A 25,391-nucleotide genomic window follows, 5' to 3' on the forward strand; every position below is an offset into this window, starting at 1 on the left:
CTCTGCACTAATCCTCTCAGGGAGTCAGTTTGGTGTAGTGTTTAAGACATAGGGGTAGAAAAGGGGAGGTGATGAGTTCTATAGGTGACACTCGAAAAATTAGAATATCGTGAAAAAGTTCATTTATTTCAGTAATGCAACTTAAAAGGGGAAACTAATATATGAGATAGACTCATTACATGCAAAGCAAGATAGTTCAAGCCGTGATTTGTCATAATTGTGATGATTATGGCTTACAGCTCATGAAAACCCCAAATCCACAATCTGAGAAAATTAGAATATTGTGAAAAGGTGCAATATTCTAGGCTCAGTGTCCCACTCTAATCAGCTAATTAAGCCATAACACCTGCAAAGGGTTCCTGAGCCTTTAAATGGTCTCTCAGTCTGGTTCAGTAGGAATCACAATCATGGGGAAGACTGCTGACCTGACAGTTGTGCAGAAAACCATCATTGACACCTTCCATAAGGAGGGAAAGCCTCAAAAGGTAATTGTAAAACAAGTTGGATGTTCCCAAAGTGCTGTATCAAAGCACATTAATAGAAAGTTATGTGGAAGGGAAAAGTGTGGAAGAAAAAGGTTTACAAGCAGCAGGGATGACCGCAGCCTGGAGAGGATTGTCAGGAAAAGGCCATTCAAAAGTGTTGGGGACTTTCACAAGGAGTGGACTGAGGCTGGAGTCAGTGCATCAAGAGCCAACACTCACTGACGGATCCTGGACATGGGCTTCAAATGTCGTATTCCTCTTGTCAAGCCGCTCCTGAACAACAAACAACGTCAGAAGCGTCTTACCTGGGCTAAAGAAAAACAGACCTGGTCTGTTGCTCAGTGGTCCAAAGTCCTCTTTTCTGATGAGAGCAACTTTTGCATCTCATTTGGAAACCAAGGACTAGAGTCTGGAGGAAGAATGGAGAGGCACACACTGCAAGATGCTTGAAGTCCAGTGTGAAGTTTCCACAGTCTGTGTTGATTTGGGGAGCCATGTCATCTGCTGGTGTTGGTCCACTGTGCTTCATTAAGTCCAGGGTCAACGTAGCCATCTACCAGGAGATTTTGGAGCACTTCATGCTTCCTTCCGCAGACGAGCTTTATGGGGATGCTGACTTCATTTTCCAGCAGGACTTGGCACCTGCCCACACTGCCCAAAGCACCAAAACCTGGTTCAGTGACCATGGGATTACTGTGCTTGATTGGCCAGCAAACTTGCCTGACCTGAACCCCATAGAGAATTTATGGGGCATTGCCAAGAGAAAGATGAGAGACACGAGACCGAACAATGCAGAAGAGCTGAAGGCTGCTATTGAAGCATCCTGGTCTTCCATAACACCTCAGCAGTGTCACAGGCTGATAGCTTCCATGCCACGCCGCATTGAGGCAGTAATTGCTGCAAAAGGGGCCCAAACCAAGTACTGAGTACATATGCATGCTTATACTTTTCAGAGGTCCGATATTGTTCTATGTATACTCCTTGTTTTATTGATTGTATGTAATATTCTAATTTTCTGAGATTTTGGATTTGGGGTTTTCATGAGCTGTACGCCATAATCATCACAATTATGACAAATCATGGCTTGAACTATCTTGCTTTGCATGTAATGAGTCTATCTCATATTAGTTTCCCCTTTCAAGTTGCATTACGGAAATAAATGAACTTTTGCACGATATTCTAATTTTTTGAGTTTCACCTGTAGAAACTTGGTTATGCTTTACAGAAGTCTGCAAAAGTTTAATGAGTGCAAGGAGAGATAAAACATCTCCATCTACTTCCCATTATATGTCATTTACTGATTATCTTTTATCCCTTTTGTAACAAGACACAGATTTCCATGTGTTTTCTGAAGGAATAGAGAAATAAAAATGAAGATTGGCATCTTGTGCTTTACTAGATGATATCTCAGCTTCATCAACTTTTCTTCTCCTGGAGTCAGAGGCTTTATTCCCCCATCCACACTTTGTTATCTTCCCAACAAAATGATGAAATGATTGTTGTTGTTCAAAAGCTGCACTTTAGAATTGCTTAAATTCATATATATGCATATATGTGTGTATATGTATATATATGTATATATGTGTATGTATGTATATGTGTATGTGTGTGTGTATGTATATAAATGTAAAGGTTCCCCCACACATGCGTGTTAGTCGTTTCCAACTCTAGGGGCCGGTGGTCATCTCCGTTTCAAAGCCGAAGAGCCAGTGCTTGTCCAAGGACGTCTCCGTGGTCATGTGGCCAGCATGACTAGACGCCAACGGTGCATGGAACGCTGTTACCTTCCCACTATAGTGGTCCCTATTTTTCTACTTGCACTTTTACGTGCTTTCGGACTGCTAGGTTTGCAGAAGCTGGGACGAGTAACAGGCGCTCACTCTGTTATGCGGAACTCGGGATTTGACCCGCCAAACTGCTGACCGTCTGATCAACAAGCTCAGCATTCTAACCCAGTGAGCCACCGCGTCCCTGTATGTATGTGTGTGTGTGTGTGTGTGTGTGTGTGTGTGTGTGTGTGTGTGTGTATACGTTTCGACGAGGTCCCACTCATCATCTTCAGGCTGGTGTCTTCAGCTTCGTGCTTGTGTGAGCAAAGCACAAAGCCAAAGACACCAGCCTGAAGATGCTTGTGTGAGCAAAGCATGAAGCCGAAGACACCAGCCTGAAGATGCTTGTGTGAGCAAAGCACGAAGCTGAAGACACCAGCCTGAAGATGACGAGTGGGACCTCGTCGAAACATATATATCAGGGCTTTTTTTCTCATAGAACGCTCAGAACAGATTTCCGGCACCTTTTTTGGATGGAACCTTGTAGGGTAGGCAAAGTGGGTTGTATGACATGTGTGAGTTCCGGCACCTTTTTCTTTTACAAAAAAGCACTGATTAGATAGATAGATAGATAGATAGATAGATAGATAGATAGATAGATAGATAGATAGATAGATATAGATATAGATATAGATATATAGATATAGATATAGAGAGATTTTTATCAATAAAACTAAAATACAAACCAGAAAAAAAAACATCCAGCACTAGCAACTGTCTTGCTTCTGACAGATGAAACTCTTCAAAGAACTTTGAGGCATTGTTTAACTTAAAAGAATCTTTATTTCAGTAGCATAGCATCTGCACTAACATAATTGAAACCAAACACTGACTTCCCCTCCCCTGAGCACATAGTATGAAAGCACAATTTCCCCCCCACCCCAACAGTCATAAATCACATTCTCCAATTAGTTTAGAGCTCGGGCTTTCCCTCCAGCTCTCCAGCCTGCCAATTCCTTATCTCTTATTTCAACAACCTTGGTTCTCACACTAGATCCAGTGTTGTTATGTCTAGCTAGACTCTTGTGCACATCCCCCCTCCCTGTCCTAGCATCATCTAACTCTAAAAGCAAAAAGGAACAAAATGGCTGCATTTCCATCTGTTGTCAATGCAAAAACACTTAAAATTACAGATTGCTACTTTATTTGGAAAAGCTTGCTTCATGAATGAATGAACCTTTGTTGTCAAAGTACAACCATGTATACATTGAGATTAGCTGAGCCTCCCTTTGTGCTCCCACCCCCCAACTCACAGTGACAACAAACCCTCCATCTTATTACACCATGTGCACCACACAGCGGCCTCGCAAGTCAATTCTGCATAAAGTTTATAAAAATTATTTCCTGTTCCAAAGCCTAACAGCCCACGGATAAAAGCTGATTTTCAGCCTGTTGGTGTGGCTGAAAAATATATTAAATAATAATTTCAGAAATATATTAAATAATTTAAGAAAAGTCATATACTTAGTAACATTAAAAAAAATTCTTCCAAATTAAACAAGCAGATCTGGACTTTGCCCACAAAAGCAAGTTACAACTTGGGTGGCAGGAGAGCAATTGAGTCAGCCTTCTGCTGGGACAAAATAGGTCTATCCAGCCAGCTCCCCTTCTTGATGTAACTCTCAGCTTCTCAGCTTAAGGTAGCCTTTATTGTCAATTTTTTTACTGCGGGCACAACGGCACACATCAAAAATGAAATTTAGTTACCCGCTCTCAAAGTGAAACACATACATGAAACACACCTAAACATACTACATACAACATATGGATAGATTCAAACCCCTGCATATATATAACAAATAAATATTAAATACTGTCCATCTTGAATATATAATAGAAGGAGGAAGCTTGAGAGTTCACAAGGTTAATGCTGTATGGAATGAAACTATGGCTGAAGCTGGATGTTCTGCTACGGATACTACAAAGCCTCCTCCCAGAAGGTAACAAGGAGAACAGGTCGTGAAGAGGATGTGTAGTGTCCCAGATAATCTTACGGATCCTGCTCAAGCAACGCTACTGTGCTATGTCCTGGATGGGAGGGAGGGAACTGCCAATAATTTTTTCGGCCATCCTCACCACTCTCTGCACCGCCTTCCTGTCTGAAGCAGTGATGCTTCCAAACCAGACTGTGATGCTGTATGACAGGATGCTCTCGATCGTCCCCCTGTAGAAAGTGGTCAGGACATGGGAAGGAAGATGTTCTTTTCTCATGCGATGCAGAAAATGCAGGCGCTGCTGTGCCCATTTCACCAGTTTCTCAATGTTGAGCGACCAAGCCGGCCTACTCATTAGCTGCACACCCAGGAATTTGATACTGGTAACCCTCTCCACAGGTGAATCATTAATGCACAGAGAAGTGTGGCTGTGCCTGCCTTTTCTGAAATCAACAACGATCTCTTTGGTTTTTCTGGTATTTAAAACTAGCTCAAGGGAAATGAAATTATTATACGGATAAAAATGTAACACAGTGAGAAGCAGTAATGTCACATGGATGTATCAGGGAAATGTGAAATTCCCCAGAAGGGACATTAGATAGGAAATAGAACAGTTTTGTTAAGCTAAATGTGATTGGAGACACAGAAGGAATTTGTCTCTGGTGCATAAGTTCTCAGTGTACATACAACCAAGAAGTGATAATCATCATAATAAAGTACAATCATCATAAATCACAGATACAACACAGTGATAGTCATAGGATACTAAAGCAATCAACACAAATCATAATAGGACACTAAGTAAAAGCAATCAACATAAATCACGAGATACAACAATAAAGTTATAGTCATAAGACTGTAGGAAATAAATAATAGGACAGATGAGAGAATAATAAGCAATACAATCCTACTAGGTGGCTTGACGTCCAGGGTACAGACGGTGTTTTGGAAATTAGTTGTGTAACAGAATGATAACATGGGGGGTGGGGGTGGTAAACTGTCTTTGTGTCTGGTTGTTTTGACGTGCAGTGCTCTATAGCATGGGTGTCAAACTCAGCGTGTCACGTGAAGTGTCGCAATGTATCGTGATTTGTTTCGCATTGCCAGAGCTGAGATCAGCCCATGGGTCGGCAGTTTGACACCCCTGCTTTATAGCGTCTTCTTAAGGGAAGAAGTCTAAACAGTTTATGTCCAGGATGTGAGGGGTATAGATGTTTTCATAGCCCTCTTTTTGGCTCATGCATTAAACAGGTCTTTAATGGAAGACAGGCTGGTTGCAATTATTTTTTCTGCAGTCCTAACTATCCGCTGAAGTCTGTGCCTGTCTTGTTTGGTTGCTGTGCAGCCAGTTAAAAAGGTAGAGGTTCCCCCGCACATGCGTGCTAGTCGTTTCCGACTCTAGGGGCCAGTGCTCATCTCCATTTCAAAGCCGAAGAGCCAGCGCTTGTCCAAGGACATCTCCATGGTCATGTGGCCGGCATGACTAGACGCCAAAGGCGCACGGAACGCTATTACCTTCCCACCGTAGTGGTCCCTATTTTTCTACTTGCATTTTTACATGCTTTCGAACTGCTAGGTTGGCAGAAACTGGGACAAGTAACAGGCGCTCACTCTGTTACACGGCACTCGGGATTCGGCCTGTTAAACTGCCGACCTTCTGATCGACAAGCTCAGCGTCCTAACCCACTAAGCCACCGCGTCCCTATGCAGACAGTTACAGAGGTGTAAATGACAAACTCAATAATTCCTTTGTAGAACTGTATCAGCAGTTCTTTGGGCAGTCTGAGCTTTCTGAGTTGGCCCAGGAAGAACACTCTTTAGAAGTAATTCCCGAGTTATGAGCGTTTAACGGTTGTTCAAAGTTACGTGATCAGCGCCCCTTAATGTTTAAGAGCAAGTTCCAAAATTACAAACATTGCAGCATCACAGCAGTCATTCGCCCTTACGAGTGACTTCAGTTGCACTGCAACATTCACCCTATTCCCCCCCCATTCCTCACAACTACATCCCCCTCCTTTCCAGCCACGCCAGACTCACTTACTTCGCAAAAATCCTGCCTCAGTTTCTTTCCCTTTGAGGGAGCGTCAAGTCGGCTTGGAAATGCTTTTCGCACTGAGAATGGAAGTTTCTGAAGTTTGTGATCTCGCCAAATCACAGACCTCAGAAACTTTCATTCTCTCCGGGGAAGGTGCCTGACTCCTGCTCCTGCCCCCAACTCCTATCTGCCTGAGGGCAGGCCTGAAGCCTTCAACTGAGGGAGAAGGCCAGGCCCCTCACACCCGTATACAGCCCACCGGAGCTCACCGCGCTGGAGGAGAAAGTGACCCGTTGTCCCCAGAGCCTCAGAAGCCTCCTCCAAGCTGCCTGGAACAGAGCCTGGGGGAGGCTTCTGCATGTCTCCGGTGGTTGGATCCAGGCCTCGGAGGGGCCCTCTAAGCCGTTTGCACCTGGAATGGAGATTGGAGGAGCTTCTGCATGCCTTCGGATGTTGGATTCAACCCTCGGAGGGGGTCCTCCAAGCTGCTGCCGCCCGGAACAAAGCTTCCGGAGGTTGGATCCAGGCCTCAAAGGGGCCCTCCAAGCTACTGGTACCTGGAATGGAGATTGGAAGGGGGGGTTCTGCATACCTCTAGAGGTTGGATCCAGCCCTTGGAGGGGTCCTACAAGCCCGGAATAGCTTCCAGAGTTTGGATCCAGGCCTCAGAGGGGCCCTCCAAGCCGTTTGTGTCTGGGACAGAGATCGGGAGGCGGGGGCTTCTACATGCTTTCTAGCAAGAAGAAGTTACCTGGTGCTTTTCCAGGCTTTTATCTGTTGAAATAGACCTCACACATCTTTTTTTGTGATCATCAGAGGTGGGATGAGATGTGGTCAATTGTAGGAGACTTGGCTGTTGTTGGTGTATCTGAGATGGAGAGGGTGGCGATAGCTGACAGTGGTTTCCTCTCAAAACTACAGTAAAACACATTGAGGTGATCTGCCAGTTGTCGATTCCCTTCGCCATGGGAAGGAGGCTTACTGTAGCCAGTGATATCTTTAAGGGTTTTCCACACATTTGCTGGTACCTTTGTTGAAAACTAATTCCTCAGCTTTTCAGGGTAGCTTCTTTTCGTTCCTCTGATTTTCTTTGTTAATACATTCCTGGCCTGATTGTAGAGCATTCTATCTCCTTTCCTGTAGGCTTCCTCTATGGCATGACATAGTTGCTTGAGTTTAGACTGATAAAGTAAAGGTAAAGGTAAAGGTTCCCCTGCACATGCGTGCTAGTCGTTTCCGACTCTAGGGGCTGGTGCTCATCTCCGTTTCAAAGCCGAAGAGCCAGCGCTTGTCTGAGGACATCTCCATAGTCACGTGGCTGGCATGACTAGATGCTAAAGGCGCAGAGAACACTGTTACCTTCCCACCATAGTGGTCCCTATTTTTCTACTTGCATTTTTTATGTGCTTTCGAACTGCTAGGTTGGCAGAAGCTGGGACGAGTAACAGGCACTCACTCTGTTACGCGGCACTCGGGATTCGACCCGCCAAACTGCCGACCTTCTGTTCGACAAGCTCAGCGTCCTAACCCACTGAGCCACCGCGTCCCTCTAAGATAAGTATCGTTTAATGTTGTGTAACAGTGGTCTAAAATATTATTGGCTCTAGTAAGGCAGTTGACCTTCTGAGCGTATTTGGTAACTCTTGACTTCAGTTAGCACTCTTGAGATCTCCTAACACAATGGCAAAGGAGCCTGGATATCAATCTTCAGCCCACAGAATCTGGCTATCTAGAGTTTATAATGCATTGTTTAGGCAAGCTTGGGGTGGGATGTAAGAGGCAGCCAGAATAAATGAGGAAAATTCTCATGGGCCATAAAACGGTTTGCAGTTGGTTAACATCTCATGGCATCATGGCATCCGGCCCTCTCAATTCCTGGCAAATAGATGGGGAAGAAATGGAGGGAGTGACAGATTTTATTTTCCTGGGCTCCAAGATCACTGCAGATGGGGACTGTAGCCAAGAAATTAAAAGACGCTTGCTCCTTGGGAGGAAAGCCATGGCAAATCTAGACAGCACACTAAAAAGCAGAGACATCACCCTGTCAACAAAAGTGCGTATAGTCAAGGCTATGGTCTTCCCAGTTGCAATGTATGGCAGTGAAAGCTGGACCATAAGAAAGGCTGAGCGCCAAAGAATTGAAGCCTTTGAACTATGCTGCTGGAGAAGACTCTGGTGAATCCCTTGGACTGCAAGGCGATCAAACCGGTCCATCCTAGAGGAGATCAACCCTGACTGCTCTTTAGAAGGTCAGATCCTGAAGCTGAAACTCAAATACTTTGACCGCCTAATGAGAAGGAAGGACTCACTGGAGAAGAGCCTAATGCTGGGAAAGGTTGAGGGCAAGAGAAGAAGGGGACGACAGAGAATGAGGTGGCTGGATGGAGTCACTGAAGCAGTAGGCGTGAGCTTAAATGGACTCCAGAAGATGGTAGAGGACAGGAAGGCCTGGAGGAACATTGTCCATAGGGTTGCGATGGGTCGGACACGACTTCACAACTAACAACAACAACAACATCTCTAAGTCATCATCACACAATTTCTTTAGTGTAGTTATATTTTTACATCATCGGTTGTTGATGGTTAAGACCAAATGCAGGTATGCCAAAAGAGTCACTTACGCTTCTTCAATAAATTCTGGTCAAGCTAAATGTTCCCTGTTCTTTTGATGAGGTTGTCTCATCCAGCCTTGATGCAGCTTTCTGGCTGGCTGCAGAGAAAATGTTTCTCCATGGAGCATATGGTACTACTGGCCCCTTTTGTATCTATATAAGCACAGAAGCCGTCTCCTCGCACTGGAAATCTGGGGGCAGAAAAAAGGCAAGGAGTTACTATCTGCAAGGCAGTGGTAACTAACAGCAGAAATTAGTATTGCAGGACTACCCCCTTCCAAGAAGATTCCCAGCTTTAGAGCATGGAGAACTCTACCTCTAGGATGCACTGCATGAATCTTGGGGAAATGCTGGCTAGGCTTAAGGGAGGGGTCAATCGAAGACCCACCTTGGAGTTACTGAGCAGTTGCAAATGGCATAAGCATGACCTCACCCCAAATCCATAAAGTCTTATCTGGTTGTTCCCAGGACAAGGCAAGCAGTCTGGTGAGATTCTTGTAACATAGGTACAAACAATAAAGTTCAGATTGAGGCTATTCACAATTAGTTGTTGTCTGTGCCTAACGATCAACTTGATCATGAAATCTGGAGTTTGCACGAGTTCTGTCCAACAAATTTGCAGCTTGGAAGACACATGGGTGGGAAAAGCTGTAGTATAATATGCATACGCAGGCCAATACACAAAACAGAAAGCATCATTTGAAGAGATCTCCCACGCTTGGAACATCTGCACAGCTTATGGTGGTCATATTCTCAACTTCACAGAGGATTAAAATTTTCTTTGACAAATAAAAATGACTTGATAGTTGTAACATGGCAGCTATTTCTTATTTCTGTCATGAGACGAAATTTCAAAATATTTTAAACCACCAATACTAGCTAGAATCTGAGACTTGACTAGCCCAAGTGAAGCTTAATGAAACTTGAAATTGAAACTTGAAGTTTAGGCAAGCTCCTGAGGTATTGTGCCCAATCACTGAAATTGTAAACTGAAGTTTCAGATTCAGACTTTGTAATTTAAATTTCAAATGTTGCAAACTTGTAAAATGCTTAATATATACCTAATTTCAAATTTATTAGATTTTCCGGCATCTGTCATCCCCAATGAACAATCTTAAAGTATGACAAATAACTTAGATATAAATGAATGGCGCAGTTTGATTTCTTTTATAGAATTGCAGAATATGAAGTTTAGAAGGAGAATTGTGGATAATACACTCACACACTGGATTTTAGCACAGGAAACCCTTTATATACTATTAATTTATCTCTTTTGTATGCATACTCTGATTATTCGATTAAGACACTCAATTTAAAAGCCATCTGAGCAACTCTCCAAATCAGATCCCTTCACCCAATTCAAGTGTCAAATCACCCTGATTTATTTGCTTTTCAAATAAGCTTCTTTTTCCAAAAACGACTGTGTCAACATTTTGAATTAAGGATATGAATCGGATCAGAGATAGCATGATACATCATGCACACAGTACGATCCTTAACACACAAACACTCACATTTGCCATTTTAGTATTACCTTGTTAATACTTTAAACCAGTGTTTCTCAACCTTGGCAACTTTAAGAAGTGTGGACGTCAACATCTTAAAGTTGTTAGGATTAAGAACACTGCCTTATCGATGGAGCCTCCCTACCTACAAAAATATAAACATTAGCATCAGACACATCTGCTCTTGGTTATTGTTTATCATCTCATTTATCCTGAACTTCTCAATCCTTCTAAGGTGGCCAACAGTCACCAGACACTGCATACTATTGCCTGAGCATTTTATTCTCTTTTCCTCCCCTTTCTGTGTCTTTGGGGTAGAGAAGCTTAGCCAAAAATTCTCTCAGTTCTTATAACAGGTAGTCCTCGACTTACAGCAGTTCATTTAATGACCGTTTAAAGTTACAACATCACTGAAAAAAGTGACTCATTATGACAGTTTTTCACAATCACAACCATTGTAGCATCCCCAGGGTCACGTGATTTACATTCGGATACTTGACAACCGACTCACATTTATGACAGTTGCAGTGCCCAGGAGTCATGTCAATGGGGAAACCAGATCCACCTAACAACCATGTTACTAATTTAACAACTGCACTGATTTACTTAACAAATACAGCAAGAAAAGTTAATAATAATAATAATAAGTTGGAAGGGACATTGGAGGTCATCTAGTCCAACCCCCTGCTAAGGCAGGAAACCCTATACCATTTCAGACAAATGGCTGTCCAGTCTCTTCTTAAAAACTTCCAGTGTTGGAGCATTCAAAGCTTCTGGAGGCAGGTTGTTCCACTGGTTAATTGTTCTAACTGTCAGGAAGTTTCTCCTTAGTTCTAGGTTGCTTCTCTCCTTGACTAGTTTCCATCCGTTGCTTCTTGTCCTGCTTTCAGGTGCTTTGGAGAATAGCTTGACTCCCTCTTCTTTGTGGCAGCCCCTGAGATATTGGAACACTGTTATCATGTCACCTCTCACCCTTCTCTTCATTAAACTACACATACCCAATTCCAGCAACCGTTCCCTATATGTTTTAGCCTCCAGTCCCCCAATCATCTTTGTTGCTCTTCTCTGCACCCTTTCTAGAGTCTCGACATCTTTTTTACATCGTGGTGACCAAAACTGGATGCAGTATTCCAGGTTGTTAAATGGGGCAACACTCATTTAACAGATTTCTCATTAACATAAATTTTGGGCTCAATTGTGGTCATATGTTGAGGACTACCTGTATTCTTTCAGCCATTCAAGCTGAAGTGCAATGTCTATAAATACTTTGAATAGGTAAATAGCTCTAAAAGTACTATAAACAAACAGACAAACAAAATATACTTACTGAGTTTTGAACTCTGTGCCATTGGACCATTTCCAGACCTTGTTAGCTTCTCTTGAGAGACCAAACCAGTAATGAAAGGAATTTAATATATCCACCCAAAAATCCTAGAAGAAGGGAAATAATATATAATAAAATCCCCATTTAGCAGACTAATTGGGGATAAAAGTCTGTTGTCTATTGAATGCCAATGTACACCATTTGTGTCAAATTATTTCATATGTACAAAATCATAAAATTAAGGTAAAATTAATTTGCAACCGCCTTGTCAGAACTATTTCAGATACAGTGGGATTGTTCATTATTTTAGGGAGGTTTCTACATAGAAATTAGGTCTTTTGTATCCACAGTCAGCTAAAAGGTGGTCTATAGTTTTCTACTGCATTGATATACATATCTCTGTATTTAAATTTAAATTAAATGTAAATACACTGCATAGGATTCAGCAGGAATATATGAAAATAACAACAAAATTGGAAGGGACCTTGGACGTCATCTAGTCCAACCCCTTGCTCGGGCAGGAAGGTAAAGGTAAAGGTTCCCCCGCACATGCGTGCTAGTCGTTTCCGACTCTACGGGCCGGTGCTCATCTCCGTTTCAAAGCCGAAGAGCCAGTGCTTGTCCGAGGATGTCTCCGTGGTCATGTGGCCGGCATGACTAGACGCCAAAGGCGCACGGAACGCTGTTACCTTCCCACCGTAGTGGTCCCTATTTTTCTACTTGCATTTTTATGTGCTTTCAAACTGCTAGGTTGGCAGAAACTGGGACGAGTAACAGGCACTCACTCTGCTACCTGGCACTCGGGATTCGACCCGCCAAGCTGCCGACGTTCTGATCGACAAGCTCAGCGTCCTAACCCACTGAGCCACCGCGTCCCTTATTCGGGCAGGAAACCCTATACCATTTCAGACAAATGGTTGTCCAGTCTCTACTTAAAAACCTCCAGTGTTGGAGCATTCACCATTTCTCTTACTCATAATGATATCCCTCCTTAAATAGTTATTAATATTAAAAACTCATCAAGATAACAAACATGTTTATGGCAGCTTTTATGCAGATAATGTATTTCTTTCTTTAGGTTCGTTCAGGCTGATGTTGGTTCTTGCTGATCATTTAGATTGACCTCCTCTAGGAGGACCTGTCCCCAACCTGGCCTTTCAGGTTTTCCAATGGCGGACCACTTGCTGCTATAATTGATCATACGTCTTGATTTTGATCACACTAGTCTTGCTGCTGGTCACCCTCTTTTTGTCTTTCCTTTGACCTTACCCAGATTTACAGATTTAAGAAAGCAGAATCTTATATAAAGTGTCCAAAATTTAAGCCTGGCACAAGGAAAGCTGAATAGGAAGAAGATGAGTCTGGTTTAATAATTGGAGGAAGAAAACAACAATAACCTGTGCTATACGGATGATATTACCCTGAGAACCAAAAACATAAGAGATTTGCATGCTGCCGTAATAAGTCAGGGGCTACAGTGTAATAATTGCATTAAACTGGAATGCTATATAAAGACGACCAAACCTTTGATAACAACCAGTCTTAGAACTGACAATGAAGATATTGAAGCGGTGGACAGTTTCTGCTTTTAAGAATCTATAAAGGAATCATCAGTCAAGAAATGCACTGCAGACTAGCAATGGATAGGGCAGCCGTGAAAGCTTTGGGAAAAATATCAAGATGCTGTGACATGTCTACACTTAGAAAGATCTGAACTGTGTAGGCAATTGAGATGTGTTTGAATAAAGAACTCTCTGATAAATGGAAAGACAAAAAAGACAAGTATAACAAGTGGAAAGAGGGGCACATAACTAAGGCAGAATATCAGCAAATAGCCCGAGCCTGCAAAGATGAAGAGAGGAAAGCTAAGGCTCAAAATGAACTAAGTGTCAGAATCCATTTATATCATATTCATAAATGGAATGTTTCAAACATATCCCATGGATTCTGCCATCTCCCGAAGAGAAGAGGATAGATGTGTATTGAACCGGCAATAGGCATTTCAAAGGAAAGGAGAAGCCTTTTGAACTGGGGAAACAAAAGGGGGGGCTAGCATCTGGCTTTTGTCACGGTAGACAGCAATAAACAAAAGGGTCCTAACTTCCTTTTTCCCATGAGATGGATGATACGAGAGGAAGGATGGGGGGACTGACCAAATGGGGATTAAGGGGGGTTAAACCGGGAACTCTTTATAAGGGTTTACATCGTGGAACCATTAAGCCCTGTCTCATTTCCTACAACCAAGCATGCCATAGTAAAGATTCCTTTTGGACTAAAAACTTGACTCCAAGAGTTTTTGTCTTCCTAAGACGTGGTTTAGGGTGGGTCCTGACATTCAAGATGCTGTGACATGTCTACACTTAGAAAGATCTGAACTGTGTAGGCATTTGAGATGTGTTTGAATAAAGAACTCTCTAATAAATGGAAAGACAAAAAAGACAAGTATAACAAGTGGAAAGAGGGGCACATAACTAAGGCAGAATATCAGCAAATAGCCCGAGCCTGCAAAGATGAAGAGAGGAAAGCTAAGGCTCAAAATGAACTAAGGCTTGCAACAAAAGTCAAAAATAACAAAAAAAAAAAGCTTTTTTCAACATGTAAAAAACAAGAAAAAAGTCAAGGAAATGATTGGTCCATTAGTGGGAGAAAGTGGCAAGAAGGTGACAAGCAACAGGGAGAAAACAAAACTCGTTTTTTTGCATTCGTCTTTACACAAAGGGAAAAAACAGTCCAACCTATCAAAAACAGTACGGTAAAAAACGGATTAGCAACACAAGTTAAGATAGGCAAGAAAATGGTAAGTGAGCACCTGTCAAGCCTAGACGAGTTCAAATCACCAGGACCAGATGGATTACACCCCAAGGTTCTCAAGGAACTGGCAGACGTGATCTCAGAACCCCTGAACTATATCTTTCAAAGATCCTGGAGCACTGGGGAACTACCAGAGGACTGGAAGAGAGCTGATGTAGTTCCCATCTTCAAAAAAGGGAAAAAAATGGATCCAGGATACTACATAACTATCAGCCTGAACTCAATACCTGGGACGATTATGGAAAAGACAATCAAACAATGAATCAGCAAATACCTAGAGGCAAACAAAGTCATTACCAAAAGCCAACATGGGTTTGTCAAAAACAGATCCTGCCAGACAAACCTTATTGCATTCTTTGACCAAGTGACAAAACTAGTGGACCAGAGGAATGCTGTAGATATAATTTACTTGGACTTCAGTGGCACATTTGATAAAGTAGATCACAACCTACTACTTGATAAGATAGAAAAATGTGGGTTAGACAGCATCATCACCAGATGGATTCATAGCTGGCTGACCGGGCTGTACTCAGCATGTGGTCCTCAATGGAACTGCATCTACATGGAAGGAAGTGTGTAGTGGGGTGCCCCAGGGCTCTGTTCTGGGCCCAGTGCTCTTCAACATCTTCATCAATGATCTGGAAGAGGAGACAGATGGGGAATTCATCAAATTTGCAGATGACATCAAGCTGGCAGGAATAACCAACACTCCAGAAGATAGGCTTAAGATATAGAAAGATCTTGACAGACTTGAACACTGGGCACTATCTAACAAAATGAAATTCAATGGTAAAAAAAGTAAGGTTCTACATTTAGGTAAGAAAAACCAAATACATAGGTATAGTATAGGTGGTTACTTGCTCAATAGTAGTAACTGTGAATGGGATCTTGGTATCCTAGTGGACAATCACTTAAATATGAGCCAGCAGTGTGCTGCAGCTGCCAAAAAAGCCAACACAGTGCTAGGCTGCATTAACAGAGAGATAGAATCAAGATCATGTGAAGTGTTAATACCATTTTACAATGCCTTGATAAGGCCACACTTGGAATACTGCATCCAGTTTTGGTCACCATGATGTAAAAAAGATGTTGATACTCTAGAAAGATATCAACAACCTAAGATATGCAGATTTTAATTGCAGAAAGTGAAGAGGAGCTAAAGACCCTCTTGTTGCGAGTGAAGAAGGACAGTGCAAACGTTGGGTTGAAACTAAACATTAAGAAAACAAAGATCATGACATCCGGCCATCTCAATTCCTGGCAAATAGATGGGGAAGAAATGGAGGTAGTGACAGATTTTATTGTCTTGGGCTCCAAGATCACCGCAGACGGGGACTGAAGCCAAGAAATTAAAAGACGCTTGCTCTTGGGGAATAAAGCCATGGCAAATCTGGACAGCACACTAAAAAGAAGAGACATCACCCTGCCAACAAAAGTGCGTATAGCCAAGGCTATGGTCTTCCCAGTTGCAATGTATGGCAGTGAAAGTTGGACCATAAGAAAGGCTGAGCCCCAAAGAATTGAGGCCTTTGAACTATGGTGCTGGAGAAGACTCCTGCGAGTCCCTTGGACTGCAAGGTGATCAAACCGGTCAGTCCTAAAGGAGATCAACCCAGACTGCTCTTTAGAAGGCCAGATCCTGAAGCTAAAACTCAAATACTTTGGTCATCTAATGAGAAGGAAGGACTCACTGGAGAAGAGCCTAATGCTGGGAAAGGTTGAGGGCAATAGAAGAAGGGGACGACAGAGAATGAGGTGGCTGGATGGAGTCACTGAAGCAGTAGGCGTGAGCTTAAATGGACTCCAGAAGATGGTAGAGGAAAGGAAGGCCTGGATGAATGTTATCCATGGGGTCACAATGGGTCAGACATGACTTCACAACTGACAACTGCAACAACTCTAGAAAGAGTACAGAGAAAAGCAACAAAGATGATTAGGGGACTGGAGGCTAAAACATATAAGGAACAGCTGCTGTAATTGGGTATGTCTAGTTTAATGAAGAGAAGGACTAGGGGTGACATGATAGCAGTGTTCCAATATCTCAGGGATTGCCATAAAGAAGAGGGAGTCAAGCTATTCTCCAAAGCACCAGAAGGCAAGACAAGAATGGATGGAAACTGACCAAACAGAGAAGCAACCTAGAACCAGGAGAAATTTCCTGACAGTTAGAACAATTAATCAGTGGGACAACCTGCCTCTAGAAGCTGTGAATGCTCCAACACTGGAAGTTTTTAAGAAGAGACTGGACAGTCATTGGTCTGAAATGGTATAGGGTTTCCTGCCTGAGCAGGGGCTGGACTAGATGACTTCCAAGGTCCCTTCCAACTTTATCATTATTATAGTGATTGGGCTGTTGGCTTGATCTCTGAGCTTGACATTTTGGCTGCAAACGTTTCATCTCCATTCAGGGGGACATCTTTGGTGCGCTTTCAATTGTGCTCATCTGTCAGAGCACTGGCCTTTTAAATACCTTTTGGTGGGATGTAATGTTTTTGTGTAGGCAATGATTGTCCCTGTTACACTCCGAGAAAATTGGACTTTGAAGAACCAGGATAGATATTAAAGCATTTAACTGTTGAAGTTGGAGAAGATTCCTGAGAATACCACGAATACTTAAGTAATATGCAATTAATCATGATGGGTAATTACTCCTTACCAATTCCTTCTGAGTATCAATAACAGCCAAGGAGGCATTAAATGAAGAACACGTCATTAAACTGAGAGACCAATTCCTTTCTTCTTTTGATACATAGAAACATTTTCCTTTGTATCCAATCCAGGTATCCGGGCAGGCGACGCCTTGGCTTGGAAGTGAAGGACAATGCGGACATGTTTCTTTGTTTTTAACTGGAAATAAAACAAAATGGACAAATTATAGGGCTCACAATTAGCTATCATTCTGTAGTAGTGAGGTGGCTTAATATTAACTATTAATTGTTAACTATATTAACTATTAAGGGATGCTGTGGCTCAGTGGGTTAGGACGCTGAGCTTGTCAATCAGAAGGTTGGCAGTTTGGCGGGTCGAATCCCGAGTGCCGCGTAACAGAGTGAGCGCCTGTTACTCGTCCCAGCTTCTGCCAACCTAGCAGTTCGAAAGCACGTAAAAATGCAAGTAGAAAAATAGAGACCACTACGGTGGGAAGGTAACAGCGTTCCGTGCGCCTTTGGCGTCTAGTCATGCCGACCACATGACCACGGAGACGTCCTCGGACAAACGATGGCTCTTCGGCTTTGAAACGGAGATGAACACCGGCCCCTAGAGTTGGAAACGACTAGCACGCATGTGCGGGGGGAACCTTTACCTTTTATATTAACTATTAAGCCACCTCACTTAAAATTGCAATTCCAGAATTTTTTAAGGAAGCCAAGTGAGTTAGTCTGTAAATACAGGTTGTCCTCACTTACCAATCACATTTGGGACTGGCAATTCTATTGCTAACTGATGCAGTTGTAAAGCAGACAATCACATGACTGTGCCGAAGTGTTTTTTTTATTAATTTATAATGTAAAATAGAAAAATGCAAAAGAAAATACTAGGAAAGATAGGGGAGGAAAAAAAGGAAGGGATCCCCTTCTGATTCCGTTTGGTGCAGTAGAGTAAGATAATATCAAACCTCAACTTTTTACTTTTACATAATAGTATAAACCAGCCATTTCTATAACAACAAACCTATCTAATCGGTAAAACCCAAAATCAAAGTTTCATTTTTCCCCCACCTCAAGCACAAAGTCCAGAAGAGGTTTCCAAATAGAAATAAAAATAATCATGTTTTTTTCTTTAATCAAAGCAGTCAGTTTAGCGATCTCTGCTAACTCCATCAACTTTTGCAGCCATTTTCTCCATTTTGGGAATCAAAGTATCCTTCCATTTTTTGTATAAAGTAATCTCTCTGCTGTCAACGTATATAGCATCAAAGTTCCTAATTTTTTTCCAAGTTTTTTTCCATTAAACCCAAAAGAAAAGTTTCTGGGTTTTTTTCTTTATATTCACTTTGAGAAATTTCAGTATTAGGATGTGAATCTTATTCCAATATGTCTCTGTTTTGTCCACCATAAGTGATAAAAAGTCCTTTCTTTTGCATTTCCAACATTCATTTAAAATACCTTTATACATTCCTGACAACTTATCTGGTGTTAAATACCAACAATACATCACTTTATAGAAGTTTTCTTTTAAATTGTAATTTCGTGTAAATTTTAAACCTTCCATCCACATAGTCTCCCATTGTTCAAGCAATACTTTATATCCAAAGTTCCTTGCCCACTGAATTATGCAGTGCTTTACATATTCATTTTTCAAATTCAAATTCAATAACAATGACTGTGCCCAAGTTATGACAACAGTTACTGTAGTTTGTTAGTTCCAGTTGCAGTTGTTAAGCAAATCATCATGGATCATCATATGTTATGCGACTGCAACTTGCAACTTCCTGCTAGCTTGCCCATTAACTTTCCTCATCGGAAGCTAGTTATGACAATCATGTGACCATGGAAATTGTGACTATTATAAATTCATTATAAATTCATGCAGGTTGTCAGGAGTCCAAATTGCCATCAGGTGATTGTGAAATGCTGTGACAGCCACAACTTCAAGGACCGTTCATAAGTCTATTTATTCAGAACTGTTATAACTTTGAACAGTTGCTGAACGAATGTGTGTGTGTGTGTGTGTGTGTGTGTACATACACACCATATATACTTATACACAAATATGTATATAACTTTATAATAAGCCCTAAATGGCTTGGGTCTGAGATATCTGAGGGAACACCTGCTGCCGGCATCAAGCTCCCTTCGTCCAGTGCGCTCCCACAGGGAGGGTCTTCTCAGGGTGCCACCGGTAAGAGATTGCCGGCAGACGACAGCCAGGGATAGGGCCTTCTCAGTGGGTGCGCCTGCCCTCTGGAACCAGCTGCTAGTGGAGCTTAGGACTGCCCCCGACCTCTGTTCATTCCGCCGGGACCTGAAGACCTGGCTCTTCGAGCTCTCTGGCCCAGGCTGAGAATCTTAATTTTAATTTTAATTGGGGTTTTTATTTGTTCAGGGATTGATATTGTTTTTAACTTTTGTATTTTTTGTTTTTAATCACCCTGTAAACCGCCCTGAGTCCTTCGGGAAAGGGCGGTATATAAATACAATAAAATAAATAAATAAATAAATAAATAATGTGATTTAGATTTGCATCCTGAATATGTATCAGTACACTTCCTGTATCTCCTAGCTGATGCAAACAACCATACGATAGCTTGCAAGATAGTTTCCAATTTAGAGATCTTAGCTTGCCCAGAATAGTATGAGCTTATTTTGAATGCAACTACGATTTAATTGTACTAATACCAATCTAGTCAAATGTGCCAGAAGAACTAATCAATACTGACCTTACCATTAGCCGGAAATGTTGCATGTGACACAGATATGACCAAATCTACAACTCTATCTTACAAAACATGTTATATAGACAATTCAGTTGTCCAAAGCCACGATGGGTACTAAAGCCAATATTTATCGGCCATGATGTGGTGCTGTTCATGACATATTTAAGATTGAAATTTGGGATACAAAAGGAACAAATGCTAAAGAGGATTGATCAAGAAATGACACTGTTAAAAACACAACATTTGTATTTGTGAAACTAAGAGAAACTGAAAGAACACATACACCTACACCCACACGCTAATTATGGAAGTGAGAGCTGTGTATGTCAGGAGAAACATAAAAGTAAACTAAGCTAAGCAGGAAAAGATCCAGTCTGGTGCAGTGGCTAATCTAAGGAAGACTGTGAGTTCTAGTCCTGCCTTAACCACAAAGCTAGTTGGCTTCACTCTCTCTCAGTCCTAAGGAGGAGGAAGAGGCAGGGACAAACCATTTCCAAAATTTTGTCATGAAAACTGCAAGGACTTGTCCAAGCAGTTGCTATGAGTCAAAAACTGACTTGATGACACCACTCCCCAAAAAGCTACTTGAATGTGTGTGATAAAACCACACACACTCATAACCTGGTCAAGAGCGAAAGGTTATTGAATCAAATGCCAATTTATGTTGGATTATACTATTTTCTCTCCCCCGCCCCCCCCCCCCCCAATCTGCATTGTGCTTGTCCTGCCTTTCATATAATAATCCTTCCTTCCTGGAGCATTTGTGAGAGTGTCAAAAAAGATGGCAATCACAGCAGTGCAATAAAATTCTTCCCTTGGTGGATATGCAGGAAACATCTGACATGCCTACAAAAATCCTAGCTTCAATTGCACTGCCGCAAGCGTTTCTTTTTACTTTTTTGACAAACATACACACAGTTGCTGCCTTCCTCCTTCCAAATTGTTCTGTGGTTTAAATGCATGTGGTGATCTTGAAGTAAACAATAACAACAACTATGGACAAAGTTAAATAGAAATTTCTCATTACTTACCAGCCAGTGAAAGTATAATGATAATCAAAACAACGACCAGAATAATAGCTGCTATAATGAATTTTTTGTCTGAAATGCACTTAGGCACGAGAGCTGAAAAACAGACAGGAAATATGAAGAGATGAAGTTCAAGATTTTATTGTGATTGCTTTGATTTGTTGTTGTCTTGAAAGCTGCTCAGGTTGTAGTCACACTATGTAGGACAGACAGGCATTATGGCACACTAAGACAGGCAGACAGAGACAGGCAGACAAAGGCAAAGGATCAGCTACTCTTAATACCAAAGATTGCACATTTACCCAAACAGTTGGCTGTAATTTATATCAACAGTTTTCATGTTCTGTGTTTTCCTTCAGCTTTGTGTGTTCCACCTGGCCTTTGAAACTGTAATGCAGGGGAATTTGGGAAAGGAAGTTCAAAATATTTGGACAGCTTTTGGTTTGAAAAATCTGCATTGGCAATTAAAGTTTTTGGTCTGACTCACAGCAGCTGATCCTGCCATAAATAAACCCTGAATAACCCTCATCTTCCTCCCTTCCTCTCCGTCCCCAAGGCGGCAGTTAGCGTGACTCCACGGAGTGTGGTTTTCGGGTTTCTTTCCCCAAAGAACAGATCAAGTGGATCTGGGAGTGAGTGGCTAAGATCCTCCATCCTTCTCAAAGTCGTGGGAGACATAAAGTTAACCTGAATCCCACCACTCTTAAACGCCCAACAGCCCTGCCAGAAAGAACAGCTGGAAGCTGTTCTTGGGAGAGTGGTCCAAGTTCAAAAATGTAATACCCCAAAATTCAACTCAAGGAACTTTTCCATCACAGCTAGTATTTTTCCATAAGACCACGTGGGAAGACGTTTGACAAGAATGAACACCTGTAGGAGGGAGGAGCTGGAAAAATAGGTTAAGCAAATCAAAAACAAACTACAGCTGCCAAATATAATGCAAAAAAAAGAGAGAGAAAATATCTACAAACAAGATAATAAAACAAGAAAGGGTATTGTTGCGTAGTGGGTTCTGGAGAGCAGGAAGGACGCCGAGATGATGAGTACAGCATAGCCGCTCTTTATTAGGTGAAGGGACTGTACTGGGGAATAGGGGTTACCTGCGCCCTTTATATACCTGGCCAGGTACACATCCAACCAATCAGGGTGAACCTCTGTTTCCCTCCGAAAACTGATCCCGGCCACAACAGTTTCGGTTCAGCGCCACCTGGTGGTATCTGTTATGTCAGCGCTCACGGTGTTCCCTTAAGCCCAATACATAACAGGTATGTCTGAATGGAATCCTCCTAGAGGCAGCAGCAGATATTATAGGCCCCAGCTCTGCCTTGAAGGCCCTCAAAGGGTTTCCCAGCAACGGTGGCATCCTTGCAATTCTTGCAAATACGTAACATACTTGGGATTAAGTGCATCTGTACTTTGGCTTGCTAAAAGTTGGTATGAATGTCCCAGAAAAAAGTACCAGAAAAAACTTCTCTGCAAAAGTGCTTGCCTCTTCTAAAGAAACGGAAACCTCAGCTGTGCAACAACAAAAGTTTGTTATGAAAAACAACTGAGGAGGAGGGAAGTAAGAAGTACAGACACTTGAAGGAATATTTAGAAACCCCTTTATGTAGTAAAGCATCACGAAAAATAGAGCAGGGCATCTCAACCTCCTCATATCCCCCAACAGCACTACAGCAATTAACCAGATCTTCTTCTTTCAGACAAAGGTATTGACATTAATTCTTTTCCCCCTTTGATCTGGACTTCCCTCTCCAACCCCAACTGCCAAAAGTCAATAGCAGGCTTTCTGCCCTGAAAATGGGAAACTTACTAAAGCTACAGTGTTGGCCCTAAAGTTGACTTTGTGTGAATTTTTCCTTTTCAAAAAGAGGAACAGCCTCAAATTCCTTTCCTCAGAACCAAGGGGGAAAAGATAAAGGTTTCTGGTTTTTACATAGAGGTGGTCCAGTCCCAACCATTTTGTTTCATTAGTTCCCCAATCACTTCAATATGAGCCAGCTGTGTGCTGCAGCTGCCAAAAAAGCCAACACAGTGCTAGGCTGCATTAACAGAGGGATAGAATCAAGATCGCGTGAAGTACTAATACCACTTTACAATGCCTTGGTAAGGCCACACTTTGAATACTGCATCCAGAGTTTTGGTCACCACAATGTAAAAAAGATGTCGAGACTCTAGAAAGAGTACAGAGAAGAGCAACAAAAATGATTAGGGAACTGGAGACTAAAACATATAAGCAACGGCTGCTGGAATTTGGTATGTCTAGTTTAATGAAGAGAAGGACGATGGGGGACATGATAGCAGTGTTCCAATATCACAGGGGCTGCCACAAAGAAGAGGGAGTCAAGCTATTCTACAAAGCTCCAGAAGGCAGGACAAGAAGCAACGGATGGAAACTAATCAAGGAGAGAAGCAACTTAGAACTAAGGAGAAATTTCCTGACAGTTAGAACAATTAATCAGTGGATTGACTTGCCTCCAAATGCTGTGAATGTTCCAACACTGGAAGTTTTTAAGAAGAGACTGGACAGCCATTTGTCTGAAATGGTATAGGGTTTCCTGCCTGACCAGGGGGTTAGACTAGATGACCTCCAAGGTCCCTTTCAACTTTATTATTATTATTATTATTATTATTATTATTATTATTATTATTATTATTATTATTGATCACAAAGGGCTCCAGGCAGGTGACTACCTTTGTTTTTACCAGCATTTCTTGCACTCTTTGCCTCAGAGCTTCCAAGAGCAATTTCAGTTGTCACCACAGGAGTCAAATGATCACAACATCCGGAATCTTCTTCTGCCCCTAAAGGAAGGCAGAAGACCCCATTTATGACCATAAATAGAGATATGGGCTAGTTTTGCTCTTGGGAAGACAATGCTCCCAATACCCAACCAGGGCCCCCTATCTTTCCCAGTCAAACAATTGAAAGAAATGTTTTCAGTAGCTGAAACCTCACAAGAGCTGCAAATTTTGCACTGCTGAACATTCACAGGCAGAACTCAAAGCAACTGCAAAACATCTCATGAGTGTTGACCATCTTGCAAAATTTCAGGTGATTATTTTATCGTGGTCGTGGTCATGTCATGCGGGGGGGAATGGGCCTTTGACCTGGGGCATTTCTACTGCTTTTGTGGTGCACATTGGAAGACCTCCTTGCTTTTGCACACGGGTGTCAATCTCAATTTCATTGAGGGCCGCATCAGCATTGCGGTTGCCCTCAGGGGGCCGGGTGGGTGTGGCCTGGGTGGGCGTGGCCTACTGGTGGGCATGGCTAGAGTGCATATGGCCTACTGGGTGGGCGTGGCCAGCTCTACATCATTCGCATCAAGGGTGCTTATGGGGGCCTGGGCAGGGGTGGGACAGATCTGGGGGTCTCTGGCAGAAGGAGGGTCTCTGGGGCAGGGCCAAGGCAGTGGGGACTGTTCCCTCAATGTTTCCAGGAAGGCTTCGCGGGCCGCATGAAACCACTTCACGGGCCGGATCCGGCCCCCGGGCCTTGTGTTTGACATGTCTGCTTTTGTACAAGCATATATATATATATATATATATATATATATATATATATATATATATATATATATATATATATATATATATATATATATATATATATATATATATATATATGTGGCTGAATTCTATCTGAAATTGACATTCCAATCCATACAGAATCCCAGGTATAAAAGTCTCCGATGAAGTGAGGCTCTCTCCAGCTTATAAGATCATCTGGGAATGGTCCTCTCATGTGCTCCTGCTGGTTCATCAGATTTAGAGTATTTGGTTCCAATACAGTTCTTACCGTAAGAACCAAGGGTGACTGAAGAAAACAGTCCCACTGCTAACTAGTTCTCTTACTAGTTCTCCCTAATTTTAGCTTGAATCCAGTGATCTCCAAGTGTTGCAGATCAACTTTTGCCCATCCAGGTTTGCTTTTTTCAACTCATGCCTGCCTTACTTATTGTGATTCCTCTGCTTTGAATAGATACTCATGGTTTTAGTCATAGAGTCTGTTAAGTCGTGGGCTCTTGGGTGCAGGAATGACGACACGAGGCTGAGTACAGGATAACTCATACTTTATTCTTGCTGGAACTGTACTGAAACTTGGGCTGCAACCAGCCACAATATATAGTCTAGCCCCTAGGTGGCAGCCAATGGGTTTGAACCCACTCTTGCCGCCTGGAGCATATTTTCCCAATGGCAATAAAAATTAAGCTTCCAATTACTGTTCCTCATCTAGTCCTTTATAATGCAGAGACGTGGACAGACTCTGGAGAGAACCAACCCTGAGCTTAAAGGGAAGAAGTCCTGCTAAATATCATATTGTTGTTGTTAGTTGCAAAGTCATGTCCGACCCCTCCCGACCCCATGGACAACGTTCCTCCAGGCCTTCCTGTCCTCTACCATCTTCTGGAGTCCATTTAAGCTCACGCCTACTGCTTCAGTGACTC

At 42.3% G+C, this 25,391-nt stretch overlaps 1 protein-coding gene across 1 annotated transcript; it reads right to left on the reverse strand.

Annotated features, from left to right (window-relative positions):
- Positions 1-8,808: 8,808 nt before the first annotated feature.
- Positions 8,809-23,779, reverse strand: LOC310634782 (C-type lectin domain family 2 member A-like; the record flags this gene model as incomplete). Its single annotated transcript, XM_083353318.1, has 5 exons — positions 8,809-9,086; positions 11,728-11,831; positions 17,192-17,382; positions 20,944-21,036; positions 23,647-23,779. 5 exons carry the CDS (start codon positions 23,777-23,779, stop codon positions 8,963-8,965), a joined length of 645 nt encoding a protein of 214 aa, XP_083209444.1. The 3' UTR covers positions 8,809-8,962.
- Between the last annotated feature and the right edge of the window lie 1,612 nt (positions 23,780-25,391).

This window comes from Vipera ursinii (genome assembly GCF_947247035.1).
Source record: "Vipera ursinii genome assembly, chromosome: 2".
Classification (NCBI taxonomy): Eukaryota; Metazoa; Chordata; class Lepidosauria; order Squamata; family Viperidae; genus Vipera; species Vipera ursinii.